This window comes from Mus caroli, unplaced genomic scaffold (genome assembly GCF_978045245.1).
Source record: "Mus caroli unplaced genomic scaffold, Mus_caroli_1 scaffold_16, whole genome shotgun sequence".
NCBI lineage: Eukaryota > Metazoa > Chordata > Mammalia > Rodentia > Muridae > Mus > Mus caroli.
Window position 1 is genome coordinate 25,655,667 of NW_028227271.1, and position 13,378 is coordinate 25,669,044.

Here is a 13,378-nt window from a genome sequence, read left to right on the forward strand (position 1 = left end):
AGGGATGGATCCCCTCTTCTGGCCTCCAAGGGTCCTGGGAGGGAACTGACTCCAAGTTGTCCTAAGACCTCCACATGTTGGCCATAGTGTACACACACACACACACACACACACACACACACACACACACACACACGCGCGCGCGCGTGTGCGCGCGCACAGAGAGAAATAAAAATAAATCTTAAATATATAGACATAAAATGAGACCCAAAGTTAGGTGTCTCAGGCCTTAGACTCCATTTTACTGTGAATCTACTGTGTGACATTTTTTACTTCTCTGGGCATAGTTCACTTAGCTAGCAGAGACTTTCCTGAGGCCTAGCTGTGTGACAGCACCCTCCCTCATACTGGCTTGTCCTAGAGACAAAGTGACTGGGTAGGTCAGGGCATGGCTCCTGCATCTGGACGTTCCCAGGTCAGCCCCTTGTGCATTGCTCCTTTTTGGACACAGTGGGAAAGGTGAGTATATACCTGTATTGGGAGAACGTAGTGGGTGTGCACAAGAGGTAGGTGCCGGTGCCTGAGTGTGCCAGGGTTGGTGTGTGCTGACGCTCTACAGTTAAGACAATGCAGCCAGCAAGGTCATGGGAGGCTGAAGTCCCATGCTGAGGCACAGGCTGTAAAGTCACGGTGCCCTGGAGAGTTAGCACCCGTGAGGGGCTGGATTGCGTTCCTCCCGGTTCCTGTATTGAAATCTTAACCTGTTTCTCTTTCTTTTGGAAACAAGGTGGTTGCAGATGTAAGTAGGTGCCGCAGACCCTCTGGGCCCCTTTGTCTGCGTGGAATGGGTCTCTAGTCGCGAGTGGACAAAGCGTAGGATGGGTGACAAACAGATGCACACAGGAGAGGTTGTGTATAGAATCTGAATGTAATTTTCGAATCGAGCATCAGACTTTTTATACAGAAGACAATAAAGAAGTTGGGTGATGACATAGCCGCAAGGTACAAATGAGGTAACCGGATGCTTAATGACTCTTACACAGAACAGAAGAATGGAAACGCAAAGACTGGCAGGAACTGGGCAATAAAATAACTGAGACAAAGTCAGCCCTATCTAAGGTCAGCTATAGTTTTAGAAGCCAGGTGTGAGAACTTTTAACTCCTAGGGCAAGGGCTTTCACACCCAAGTCATGGTTCTAACTAGGGAGTTCTGTTCTAGCTAACCATCTCATGAATAATGCAATACTTTAAAACCACAGCCCGATCTGCTTCCTAAACCATTGTAAATTCCTGTATATGGGAACAACTTGGCTTTTATTGATAGTGTAATACCAGAGGCTATTTTGAATGTCACTGTCTGGTTTAAGGATGTTCTAGGACTGTTGGAACACTGGCGGAAGGCTTTAACTATGTCAGAATTCAATCTTAAAAGACACTTATAATAGGATGATACTGAAAGAGCACGTGGATCCATACACTAGACTAACTCGGGAATGGAGAATTAAGAGAACGCCAGACTCCAGGAGGAGAGCTTCCTTCAAACTCTTTTTGCCTCATGAGCAGCTTTTAGGCATCCCTGCCTGACAGGCTGACTTGACCAGAGTGCCATGGCAAGTAGGGAAGGAAGTCCACATTCATATAGGGTGGACTCACTACAGTGTGTGTCCCCAGGAAGAGAGATTTGGACAGATACAAACAAGAGCAACATAGAGGTAAAGGACAAGGTGGTGGGGTGGCACACGCCTGTGATTCCAGGACGACCTGTACTCAAGGCCAGTTTGTACTACGTAGTGAGACCTTGCCTTAAAAACCCAGTACCCCCCTCCCCCAACAAAGACCAAGCTGATGCTTCTTCCTCCAAGCCCAGGGATGCTGAGGGTGCCGGCAACCTTCCAAATGACAGAGGGAGCCTTAGAACAGACCCATGGTGCTCAGAAAAGCTGCAAGGGAGATGCCTTGCTCCTGGAGTTTGGACTCCATCATGGTCACAATAAACTCACGTGCGTGCTTGGGTGTGTGTCTGTGTGTGGTGGGTATTTGTGTATCAGTGTGTGTGTCAGTGTGTGTGTCAATGTGTGTGTCTATGTCTCTCTGTGTGGTATGTGTGTCTGTATGTGTGGTGTGTGTCCGTCCATGTGTGTATCAGTGTGTGTGTGTGTCAGTGTGTGTGGTGTGTGTGTGTGTGTGTCAGTGTGTGTGTCTATGTCTCTCTGTGTGGTATGTGTGTGTGTCTGTATATGTGGTGTGTGTGTGTGTGTGTGTGTGTGTGTGTATGTGTGAGTGTGTATATGTGTGTGCTGAGGCATGCATATATGCAGGCCTGTGTTGGGTGTCTTCCCCAATCCCTCTCAGTTTATCTTTCAGACAGGATCTCTCACTAAGCCCAATAGAGATCCAGGTGACCATGAGCTGTTTTTTAATGTAGGCTACTGGGGACCCGAACTCAGGGCCTCACTCTTGCAAGGCAAGCAGGCACTTTCCCACCTAAGTCATCTCTCCAGCCCTTGTTTTCTCTTTCATGGCAGAGTCTCACTCTGTAGACTGGCCTCCCAAGTGCCCCACCCCCCACCCCCCGGCATGAACCACTGCTCCTGGCAACACAATAATCTTTGTTTCTGAAGCTCCGGCTGTGTCTCTCACTAAGACCGCTGCCAACATGCCATAGGGTGTTAGTGGTGGCTCCTCTGGCTCGGTTCCCGAGATCTGACCAACCAACCTGCTCATCCATCATGCAACACTTGATGAATGGGTGCCGTTAGCTGCCAAAGGCTGAACCCAGAGGCCAGATGGCTTCTCTAGGAGCCAAGGAAGGGACAGCAGAGAGTGTCACTGTGTAGACACTATAGACTCAGAGTCCTTATGGTTTAGTCCGTTTACTAACCTCCTGACTTTGAGTCCATAGATCAACCTCTTCCTGCCTTGGCTTCTTCCTCACTGGGTCAAGGACGTGCTTAGGTTGTAAGTGAGCTAACTTTTGCTGCCCACAGGTACTGCTTAAGCATTTTTAGAAGTGTGTCCACAGGACAGACGTGTAAGACCTCCTGGGGTAATCTGGGCTGTTACAGTTGTTGCCCAATATCAGGACCAGAAAGATGATTAAGAACATTGTTTTCCCAGCTCTGGTTTAGGGCCATCCTCCTGCCTCAGCCTCCTCCTAAGTGGATAGGGTGATGCTGGGGGTTGGATGCTCTGAGATTACCAGTGTCAGCTCCTTCAATGCCCTGGAAGTGTATACAGTCAGACCACACGGCCTCAGTTGCTTCCTGGAGGCTTAGGGTCCCAAGCCCTGCAGCCCTGGACAGGCACTTCAGGGCACTGTACAGTGGGGGTGAATCTGGAGTATGTACACAGGTACAGACAGCTTCTCATTCTCACTGGCTCCAAGGAGTGCCCAGCCATACCTTATGCCCCATAGGGACCCAGAGACCTGGGATCCTGGCCACATCCTTTGTTGCCATCCTGTTTCAGGTGAGGAGACTAAGACCTGGGGTGAAAGCAGGAGGTTTCAAATACAGAGAAGGGACAGAATGTTCTCTTTCAGTCGGCCTTTCTGCTTTAATGGTCAGGAAATGTGTCAATATTTGCTCATGGGAACTGCCGCTCCGCCGCCCTCAGTCAACACTTGCAGAGCCTGCTTGGTTTCTCCATCTGTGAGGCTATGGTTATGTCTGAGTTCTGTCCACTCTCTAAAAGGGAGTTCTCTGTAGGCTCTGGCTGTAACAAATGGACAAACACAACCTGACTTATGTGTGGGCAGTGGCACGGGTGTTCTTGGCCACACGCAATCAGGAGAACCCCAGATCATTCACTTCCTAGCTCAGAGTGCTCATGAGCCAACCTCAGGCCCTGGTGGAGCCTCGGTTTTCTGATTCCTGAAGTGCACTTCACAACTCCATCAGACAGCAAGGTGACACAATGACTCCCATTCAGGTCAACCCAGTTCTTTCTGTGTCCGCCAGGGGGCGCCGCTGGACCTCAGAGCACCAGCTCCTCCTTTTTGCTCAGATTCGGCTTTATTCGGCCACAATCGGAACTACCCGGCTGGACCCGACTGTTCTTTTAGGCTCGGAAAAAATCGTCTCCATTCGGCTCTTCTCGGCCGTACTCGGCTGGGTTCAATTCTGTTCGGTTTGCTCAGCTGGAATAGACTCTAGCGCTTTTTGGATATGCTCGGCTCCTCCCCTTACTAGGCTTCCACGGTGTGGGCCCTGGAACCCTGCCCACTTTCTGGGGTGCTGAGGATTGGAGGAATACACTCTGCTCCCCAGTCAGGCTTGGACTGCCTGCCGAGGTTCTGGTGCTGGGTGCGGAGTTGCGCGCTGACTCCCTCCAGGAGAAGGCAACCTCCTAACCTATCTGTTCAGCCCTTAACTTGGTAATGTCCTTGAACTCCAACTGTGATTTACCATTCACCATTTATACAGGACTCCCTTCTGGCGTCAGTAAGTCATTGTCCTGCCTCCTGGGAGAAAGGGCAGGAGTGAGCAGAGAAACAAACACTTATATTGTGGGACTCTGGCCTTAGACCTGGTTCTGGCTTTTTGTGTCCCGGTATACATTTGCTGGCAGAGGCTGTGAAAGAGTATAGAAGGTATCATGGGCCTTAGGGTATCCACTGGTGGGTGTGCGGAGAAAAGTGGGTGCACACCTCAGCATACGGGGCTTAACCGAAGTTGCAAGGTACCCTTTGGTTGGCTGTTCCCAGACACTCATACAATCCTGGACTCTTCAAGATCGTTCGGCCCAGGGTCATTAAGACCCAGAGAAAAGTCAAGCACACCTTTAATCCCAGCACTGGGGAAGCAGAGGTGGTCAGAACTCTATGAGTTCATGGCCAGCCTGGTCTAGAGAGTGAGTTCCAGGACAGCCAGGACTACATAGAGAAACCTTCATATCAGCCCCGCCCCTGCTTCCCCTCCAAAGACTCGGGGAATTAGGGACTTACCCAATGTCATGAAGCTAGAAAGAGGACATGGAACAGAGCCATAGTCTGTCTGTTACTCCAGAGCTGGACTTCATGTCTCAAGTCTACCTGGTGTGCCTGGACGCCCTCGTGTCTGAGGTGAGTGACTGGCAGCCTCTGGTTTGCTAGGGCTGGATGAGCAGCCTTGGCCCTGTATAGTGGGGTGCGGAGTGTAGTGGGGTGCACAGTGCTAGGCACACAGCCTTCTGCACTACTGTGCCCTTCGCCTGCTTCTCCCTGACCGTCCATCTTTTCTTTCATCCATCTTCCCAGCCTTCTACACCAGAGATCTGAGACTGCCTGGTGCTGTCCCCACCCCCAGGGCCGCTGACTCAGCCGTTTGCTCTGGTGGCTGCAGCTTGAAGCAGGTAGCCTCTCTGCAGGTCTGGCTCTGTGCCCCTGGAATGCTGCTCCGGCAGGGCCACACAGAGCCATGCCAGTGTGAGCTTGGTGGTGGCCCTTATAGGGCTATCATCCCCCTCTCTCCTTTCTTCTGCCAATGTATTCCTGACTGGACCTGAGGACTCCAAGTCATTTTGGGAGGCAGCACCAGACTAGAAGAATCTGGCGTTCTCTCAACTTGGATTTCGCTCTGCTATGTGACCTTGTACCAAAGGCTTGATCTCCCTGGGCCACAATGTCCCTGATTAAGGGATGGGATTAGATCATCTCTGAGGCTCGTTCCAGGCCTGGTCTTGCTGTTGGATTGTCTGCCTAAATGCCCAAGAAGCCTGAACCCAGAGACAGCCCTGTCAAGGACCCTAAGAAATAGGGCTGGTATACTTTTTATTTATTTTTTTATTGAAGTCCCAGACCTATCACCTAAGCAGTGGGCTGGAGAGCAATACCACTGCCAAGACCCTCTAGCTGCTAACCTGGAGAGAGGCTGGAGGTGGGGCTAGGAATCATAAATCTAAATACTTTTGAGGACCAAGGGTCCCCATATTGGTGAAACCTAGCTCAGGCAAGGAGGTATCCAGCAAAACTGAAATAACAGGTCGCCAAGGGTGAGGGACATCTTACAGGAATTGCACAGGGTTTCCGACCTCCAGGAAACCAGGGCTAGGAGCCAGGGCAGTGGTCTTTGCTAAACATTCCCCAGTTTGTCCAGGAGGAAACTGAGGCAGGGCTTTGCCTAGTCCCAGGGCACACAGGCTGCCTCCCCCAGCTCCACCTTGATCATGTTGGGGGTCATACTTCTGTAGAGGAGCTGGCTTTAGGAGAGTCAGTGAAGGTAGGATTCCAGGTGGGGAAGAAGGAATAAGCCATCCTTGGTCCAGCACGAATGGTAGGGGCAGAATCCCAGAACACCTCCGGCGGGAGAGGCAATGCTTGACCATGTTGCTGGGTGTTAGGACTAGGATTTATACCTATGGAGAATGGGTACCAGTGGCTCATGCCACTCTCTCTGTAGCTCTTGGCAGATGGCTCTTGGGCTCAGACTAGATCCGGGCAGCCTCCCTTTTCCTGAGTAATGCAGAGCCCCGCCTCCTCTCATGCAGCCTCCAGTTTCCAGGCCTAGTCTTTCTCGGCTCTTGATGCTCGTCCTTTCTAACTCTCAGGGCATTTGACTCAAACAGGTTCCCACAGCTGGGCCTGGGCCACAGATGCCCAAGGATGTTAAAGATCCAAGTCTCCCAGTACCTCCCAGGCAGAGCCCCAGGCTGGAGGGGCGGGAGCAGGAGGAGGGGACTGGGAAGCCAGCTCAGCGGGCTCCCTCCTCCCTCCCTCCCTCCATCCCTCCGCCCTCCTAGCACAGTCGTAGGCCTAGGGGTCGGGCCTGCAACAAGTTATCATCACAGACATGGGCCAAGGACCCAGAGGCCGTCCGGGGTCTGTGAGTTGAGCTTGAGGCCGCAGGATGAGGGTGAGTGGCTGGTGGCCTCTCTTCTTCTGACTGGGATGGGGGTTGGGGTCACAGTCTGAGATTCCTCTGTTCCCCTCTTTCTGGCAAGCACATAGCTCTTTCCCTCTCGCCTAGCCAGCTCATTTGGAAGATTTCTTCTCTGCCACCCTGCACTGCTGGCCACCCTGCACTGCTTCTGGTTTTTACCTGCCCCTGCAGGGACTTCCTCACCGCCCCACCCCCACCCCAGCCACTAAGCCCCGCCCATCTGGATGATAACAAAGGTAGCCCAACCTCCCACCAATTGGCTCTGGCATTTTAGGTGAGGTGGTGGGACCGGCAAGACCCCTCTATGGTTGGTGTGACCCCCACACTTGATACTGCCTGGCCCCTCTCCCAGGACCCAGCCAGGGATCCCAGCTGCAGTTAGTTAGTCCTGTTTCTAGGGAGAGGGCCCTGCTTCCTGCTTCCTGCCCCAAAGCTCCAGTTCTGTGTCTCTGAGCATCTGACTCCCAAGGGACCAGACCGGTAGGAAACAAAAATGTCTCCAAACCATGCTGACTCTCCGGAAGTTCTTTGCCTTTCAAGCCATAGACTCTAGAGTGAGGTCTATACAGGAAGAGGAAGGAATGGGCACTTTGAAGTTTTGACAAACTGGGCAGTTTCCCCGGAGTGTAAGTCGCCCATATTGCCTGGCAAGGAAGACATGTTGGCATCTTGTGTGAATGAAAGAGGGGCTAAGCTGCAATCACAAGGTCACATGACCACCAGGTCACGTGTTTGTTACCTTCTCCTTCACAGGGTGGGCACATCTATGGCCAGAATAAAGTATGTGTGTTGGGGGTGGGGGTTGCTGCGACCTGTATTTGAGAATAGGCGTGGAATTGGTCTCTGAGGGAATTCCCTGCCTGTGGAGCAGAACTAGCAGGCCCCCGCAGTATGGACAGGATCATTCCAGAAAGGGGGTGTCTATGAAGACACCTCCTGTTGTCACGCCAATCCCTAGAGAGAAGGCTCTGAGCTTCTGTCCCTTTAACACATAGTCCCTCTTCATAGCCTTTCAAGAAGTAATCATTTTACCTTCTCAGCCTGTATTAACCACAGAAAAATATTTTTGAATTTGTACTAAATGTTAAGAGGAACATAAAGGAAATAAACAAAGAGACGCCAGAGGTGTAAAAACCAGTCTGGTTTCAATAGCAGTTTCTGATCTGCGATCATCGGGTGGTGCCAGCCCCCGAGCCTGTCACCACCTCAAAGGGCCCACTGCAGGCTTCCGGCCCACCGAGCCAGCTCCTCTGGTGTCCAGCCTACTTCCTGCCCCAGTCTGGAAACTCATCATATTCGAGGCCCGAGATGGAACATTTCCATTTCTGATTCCTTTCAAAGTCTAGGTGCTTTCTGTTCACCCCCCTTAATTTCAATTTACCACCCCAGTGGCCGATTGGTAGGCCTGTCATGATTGACACAACCACCTTCGAATCACTTGGCCCCTGGGCAAGAGTGGGTTGTTAACAACACAGAGATGCCAGAGGGATGAGCCCTGCTCATAAGCCTTATGCTGTTCTAAAGGGGACATCTCTGACTTGTTCTTCAAGAGGGAGACCTTTTGCTTCTGCTCAGAAGTGGCCTGCAGGATCCACAATGCTCTCAGGGACCCTAACTCCTGACACCTCCTATGGTGCTTGCCAGAGGTGGTGGGAGCCGAGGTCAGCAAACAGCCTTTAGAGATGAGAGGGCCAAAGAGTCGTTCTCCACTTCCCTGGCTAGCCATGTGGATATCTGACATCTTCCTTGGTGCCCCAGTGAAGGCCTGGAAGCCTAGTTTGTGCCATCTGAGGGTCTCCACGGGGCCTTCCTCCTTCTCAGGCCGTGTGGCAGTGGCCACAGTAGACAGATACCAGGAGGCTCAATGGCCAGTCTAATGCCCTCCCCCAGGCTTGCTTCCCAGGTGGCCCCAGACTCTCTGTTACCAGAGGTCCTTCCCTACTCCCCTAGAAACACTGGGTCTGCCATGGCTACAGGACAGTGTTATCTGTGGGTGCTGAGACAAATGTATCTATCTGTCTCTCCTTCCAGGTCATCATGGGGATAGCCAGCCTGGGGTCCCTCTGGGCAGTATTCCTGCTTTCTCTTGTGTTTGGGGTCCCCACAGAGGAGCCTACCTTTGGAGAATCTGTGGCCTCCCATCTCCCCAAAGGCTGTCGACGATGCTGTGACCCTGAGGACCTGATGTCCTCTGATGATACGGTCCAGGCCCCTGTTTCCCCTTATGTCCTGCCTGAGGTCAGGCCGTACATCAACATTACTATCCTAAAGGGTGAGTTACCACACTGGGCAGGGTGTGGGCAGAATTGGGAGGGAGGAAAGGACAGAGGGAGAGAGGGAGAGAGGGAGGGAGGGAGAGAGGGAGAGAGGGAGAGAGGGAGGGAGGGAGGGAGGGAGGGAGGGAGGGAGGGAGGGACAGAAGAAAACAGGGCAGGCCTTGCCTAGGCCCTGTCTGTCTTCCATCTGCATGTACACAGGACCTAGGGTGTATAAGGAGCTAAGGAATAGATGATGTGCAGCCGACCGATTCCCCAGGTTAATGGGGTGGATAGTGGGAAAGGCCCTGGAATCCAAAATATGGGCATAGGGTATTGGGGTGAAGTGTGGGGCACAGTCGACAGAATGAGCATGGCAGGTACACAGGGCTCCTGGAAGGTGAAGTGCAAACTTATGTTCACAGCATAAGGGGCTCCCCAGCAGGAGTGTGAAGAGAGATGTCATGGGAGAAAGACATGGGCTCACAGGGTCACCAGCCACCACTAGGATAGAGGTTTCTCTCAGCGGTATCAGAGAGAGGACCTGGCCCATAGGTTTCATGTGGTGCACAGAGGGGACAGAGGTTGAAGTATAGAGCCTTGGGGGAGCTCGATGGCCAGTGACTCCTTGATATATAGCATAGGATGTGACGGAATTAGTGCCACTTCTGCGAGGGAACCCATAACTGCCAGGGCCACACCACTGACATCCTGGCTCCATCTTTGTTCACTGTGTCCCCACCCAATGTGAGGACATGACTTAGTGTCCAGTAGAAGAGAGGGACTTTCCTGGGGTCACTTCGATGTCAGAGACAGAGCAGGGCACTCCCCTCTGATAGCCAGCTGGCCCCTGAGACTCCTGCACACTCTACTTGCCTGGGTTAGGATACTTCATGGCTTCACTCCATGCAACTTCAGGCAGCTTAGCTTCAGGAGGTGGGAGGGCCTGGGCCTGGCTGTCCTTCCTGTGGCTGTCTATCCCATGCTCTGTGTTGCCTTGGATCAGGCTGTCAAAAGTGGATGGTTCCCTGTAGCACAAGGCCGTGCCTTGTGGGTCAAGATGGTGTCTTTCTAAATCTCCTGCTAGCTTGTATGTAGAAGGAAAGCACTCTCCTCCCCACTGTCACGGCGGCCGTAGGCCGGGCAGAGTGGGTGCTCAAGTACTCTGTACCCAGTGAGGTACCTCTCCCAGGACATGGCACCTGTGGAGCCAGCCCGCAGCCGTGGACACACCCACCCCACTTTCGTTTGGTCTGTCTTCAAAGACCTGGGCCCCCCATTTTCTCTCTACCATCCGCTGACCTCACCATTATGGTCAAGGAGACCTGGGGAAGTGCACCTTACCAGGGAAATAGTCAGGTCTCTTCAGTACACACTAGGTGTGTTTGTTGGGGGTTGCGGGTTGGGGGTGGGGTGGGGTGGGGGTGTCGTCAGTGTCATATCTATGCTCAAATCTGGCCTGCAGCTAGGGCTGGGAAAGTGACTAGGAGATCACCAGTTCCAGGGAGGGTGGAGATGGGCTGGGCCATGCTGAGTGGATATCTTGTCCTCTCCTTGCCAAGGAAGGACTCACGTGTAACCTTGAAGTGGGCATTGCCCTTTTAAGGTACACCCTAAACACTCAAGACCCAAAGGCAATTTTCTTCTCTAACCAAAAGTACAAAGTACGTCTTACCTTATGCCACCCCCTGGCTGGCCTAGGCGGGTCAACCTCCCGGAAGCTTGCCACCCTCTTCTTGCTAGGAAGGGGTCCCAGGCTGAGCTGGATAGGACACACTCTAGGTCTTGGAAATGGCCTCAGTTTCACTTCTGCAGAATAGGATGTTTGGGGTGGTGATGCCCAGCATGTAGTTAGGTGCTCAATAAACACCAGCTCCTTTGTCTGGACCCAGGCAAGGGCAGACGCTTCCAAAATGGAGTGCTTAGCACACGGGTGTGTACCTGTCCTGATTTCTCCCCCTTCATGTCCTCACAGGTGACAAAGGGGACAGAGGTCCTACAGGAACACCAGGGAAGCCAGGCAAGAATGGTACCCGAGGGGACCGTGGCTCTCAGGGTGTCAAAGGTGACAAGGGGCAGGCAGGTAGCCCTGGCAGCTCGTGCCAGACGCATTACTCAGCCTTCTCTGTGGGCCGCAAGACTGGCTTGCACAGCAGCGAGAACTTCCTCTCACTGCTGTTCGACAGGGTCTTTGTGAACACGGATGGCCACTTCGACATGGCCACTGGCCGCTTTGTGGCTCCCCTGCGCGGCCTCTACTTCTTCAGCCTCAACGTGCACAGCTGGAACTACAAGGAGACCTACGTGCACATCGTGCACAACGAGCAGGCGGTGGTGATCCTGTACGCACAGCCCAGCGAACGCAGCATCATGCAGAGCCAGAGTGTGATGCTGCCACTGGTGCCGGGTGACCGCGTGTGGGTGCGGCTCTTCAAGAGGGAGCGGGAGAACGGCATCTACAGTGATGACGTGGACACGTACATCACCTTCAGTGGCCACCTGATCAAGGCAGAGGACAACTGAGCTCCGCCCCCCCTTCCACACTCCCCCCACCCCAGTCCCTCGGCCACTTTCACAGCTGGGCAGCTGGTGGCTAGGGCAGGTCCCGTAAAACCCAGGGCTGCGTCTGCTGCTCTCCATTCCTTGTCTCCAGTTACTGCAGTCTGTCTCCATCCCTCTCCTCTTAGCTTCGTTTTTCTGGTACTTTGGGGTTTACATATTTCAGACTTTGCCAGCCTCTAGAGTGGCTATCCTGACACTCCACCACTCTATTCATCCCCGGGATCTTTATTATCTGGTAGATTCTGGCTTCGCATTTGGGGTAGACCCAGGATTCTTCATTTCTAGTGATTTCCTCCGTGACATTGATGCTACGGGTCTGTGGATCACACTTGAGGAGTTGTGCTCTCTCTAAAGTGTTCCCAGCATTCTAGGGACTTCAAGAACACTCTGGAATTGCTCCCCTACCCCCCAAACTCTAGGATTCTTTCCATATCCTCTGGCTTCCTCCTCCTCCTGGCCCTCCCTCATGTCTGACCTTTCCCCTCCTCCCCTTTTCCAGCCATTGTCCATTTGTGCACTCATCTGATGCTGAATGCTCACGTGGTCTCAGGCCTTAGGAAAGCCCAGAAGTGGGTACTAAGACTTGAGCACATACTGAGTGCTCCTCTAGACTGGGTCCACGGGCACTGTGGTTCCTTCTCCACTGCTCCCATGGTGTGACAGGTCCCGGAGATGGGAGGATAACCTTTCCCATGCTCCATGTTCTTGCCCTGTGCCCAGCAATAAAGCAAATATAGGTGTAGTCTTAGCTGGGAGGAGACCCAGGAGTTTAGATGTATCTGGGATGAAGGGGCATCTGGGAACTGGAGCCTGTTCTCTTCCCTGACGTTAGAAGACTCCTCCTTCCCCCCTTCTCTCCCCCAGACATTAGCCATGGTCAGACCATGCACTAGTGCTCTCTGGCCCTCCTGGCTCCTCCAAGACCCAGGCTCATCCTGGGTTTATGAAGGTGCTTAAGCCCCTGTCCCCCTGGAGGTGGCTCCCCTTTTCAGAGCTTCTCCTGCCTGTATTGCCCTTGCAGACATCGTGGGCAAGTCAGGCAGGATGGAGGTGGCAGGTTTCAGCCCAAAGCAGGTCTAGGGACTGAAGCCAGTGACATTCAGGTTACCTGGGGGCCTTCTCTGAGCCATGCTGCCAAGACAGGCCCTGGGGGAGGTTGTAAAAAAGCAAGACCTCCAGGTCTTTCCCAGGGTGTATAGCCTGGTGGCCTTCCAACCTTCCCCTCCCCCACTGTAGCCTGCCCAAGCTTCTCAGGGGAAGGTGGCCTCCGTCCATTGGTGCTTCTGCAGATCCAAGGCAGGGCTGGCCCTGAGAGGGCATCTCTGGTGCTTACAACCAAGTGAGCCATGGCAGGGTAACAGAGGCAAGGCCTGCCATGTGCTGTGAGGGCTGGCTCTACAAAGCCACCCTCAGCCCGACTGTCCTTGCCTGCTTGGCCAGTGTGAATAAAGATATTGAATTCTCTTGGCAATTCAGCCTGGTAATTTTTCCCCTACAGCCATCTCCTGCCTCGGGAGATAGACACTCTGTCCCGCCAGTCATTCACAGCCAGACTCCTGGAGTCTCACTGAGAGTCAGCTAAGATCTATCTGGGCAAGTCCCCATGTCTCTGAGCCTCAGTTTCACTGCCTGTAAAGTGGAGCTGACAATGGTTTGCTTCACAGTGGCAGGGGCGTGGAGGCTTCCGGATTAGATGGTGTGTCACCTGCCAGGCAGGTGTACCTGTACCTCTGTGCAGCAGAAGCATGGTGGTGATTTTCCTCA

At 53.1% G+C, this 13,378-nt stretch overlaps 1 protein-coding gene across 1 annotated transcript; it reads left to right on the forward strand.

Moving 5' to 3' along the window:
• The first annotated feature begins 6,671 nt into the window (after positions 1-6,671).
• On the forward strand, positions 6,672-13,072 carry C1qtnf6 (C1q and TNF related 6). The gene is made up of 3 exons (XM_021183802.2): positions 6,672-6,770; positions 8,829-9,069; positions 11,028-13,072. The coding sequence occupies exons 1-3, from the start codon at positions 6,765-6,767 to the stop codon at positions 11,573-11,575; spliced, it is 795 nt and encodes a 264-aa protein (XP_021039461.1). The 5' UTR covers positions 6,672-6,764; the 3' UTR covers positions 11,576-13,072.
• The last annotated feature ends 306 nt before the right edge of the window (positions 13,073-13,378 follow it).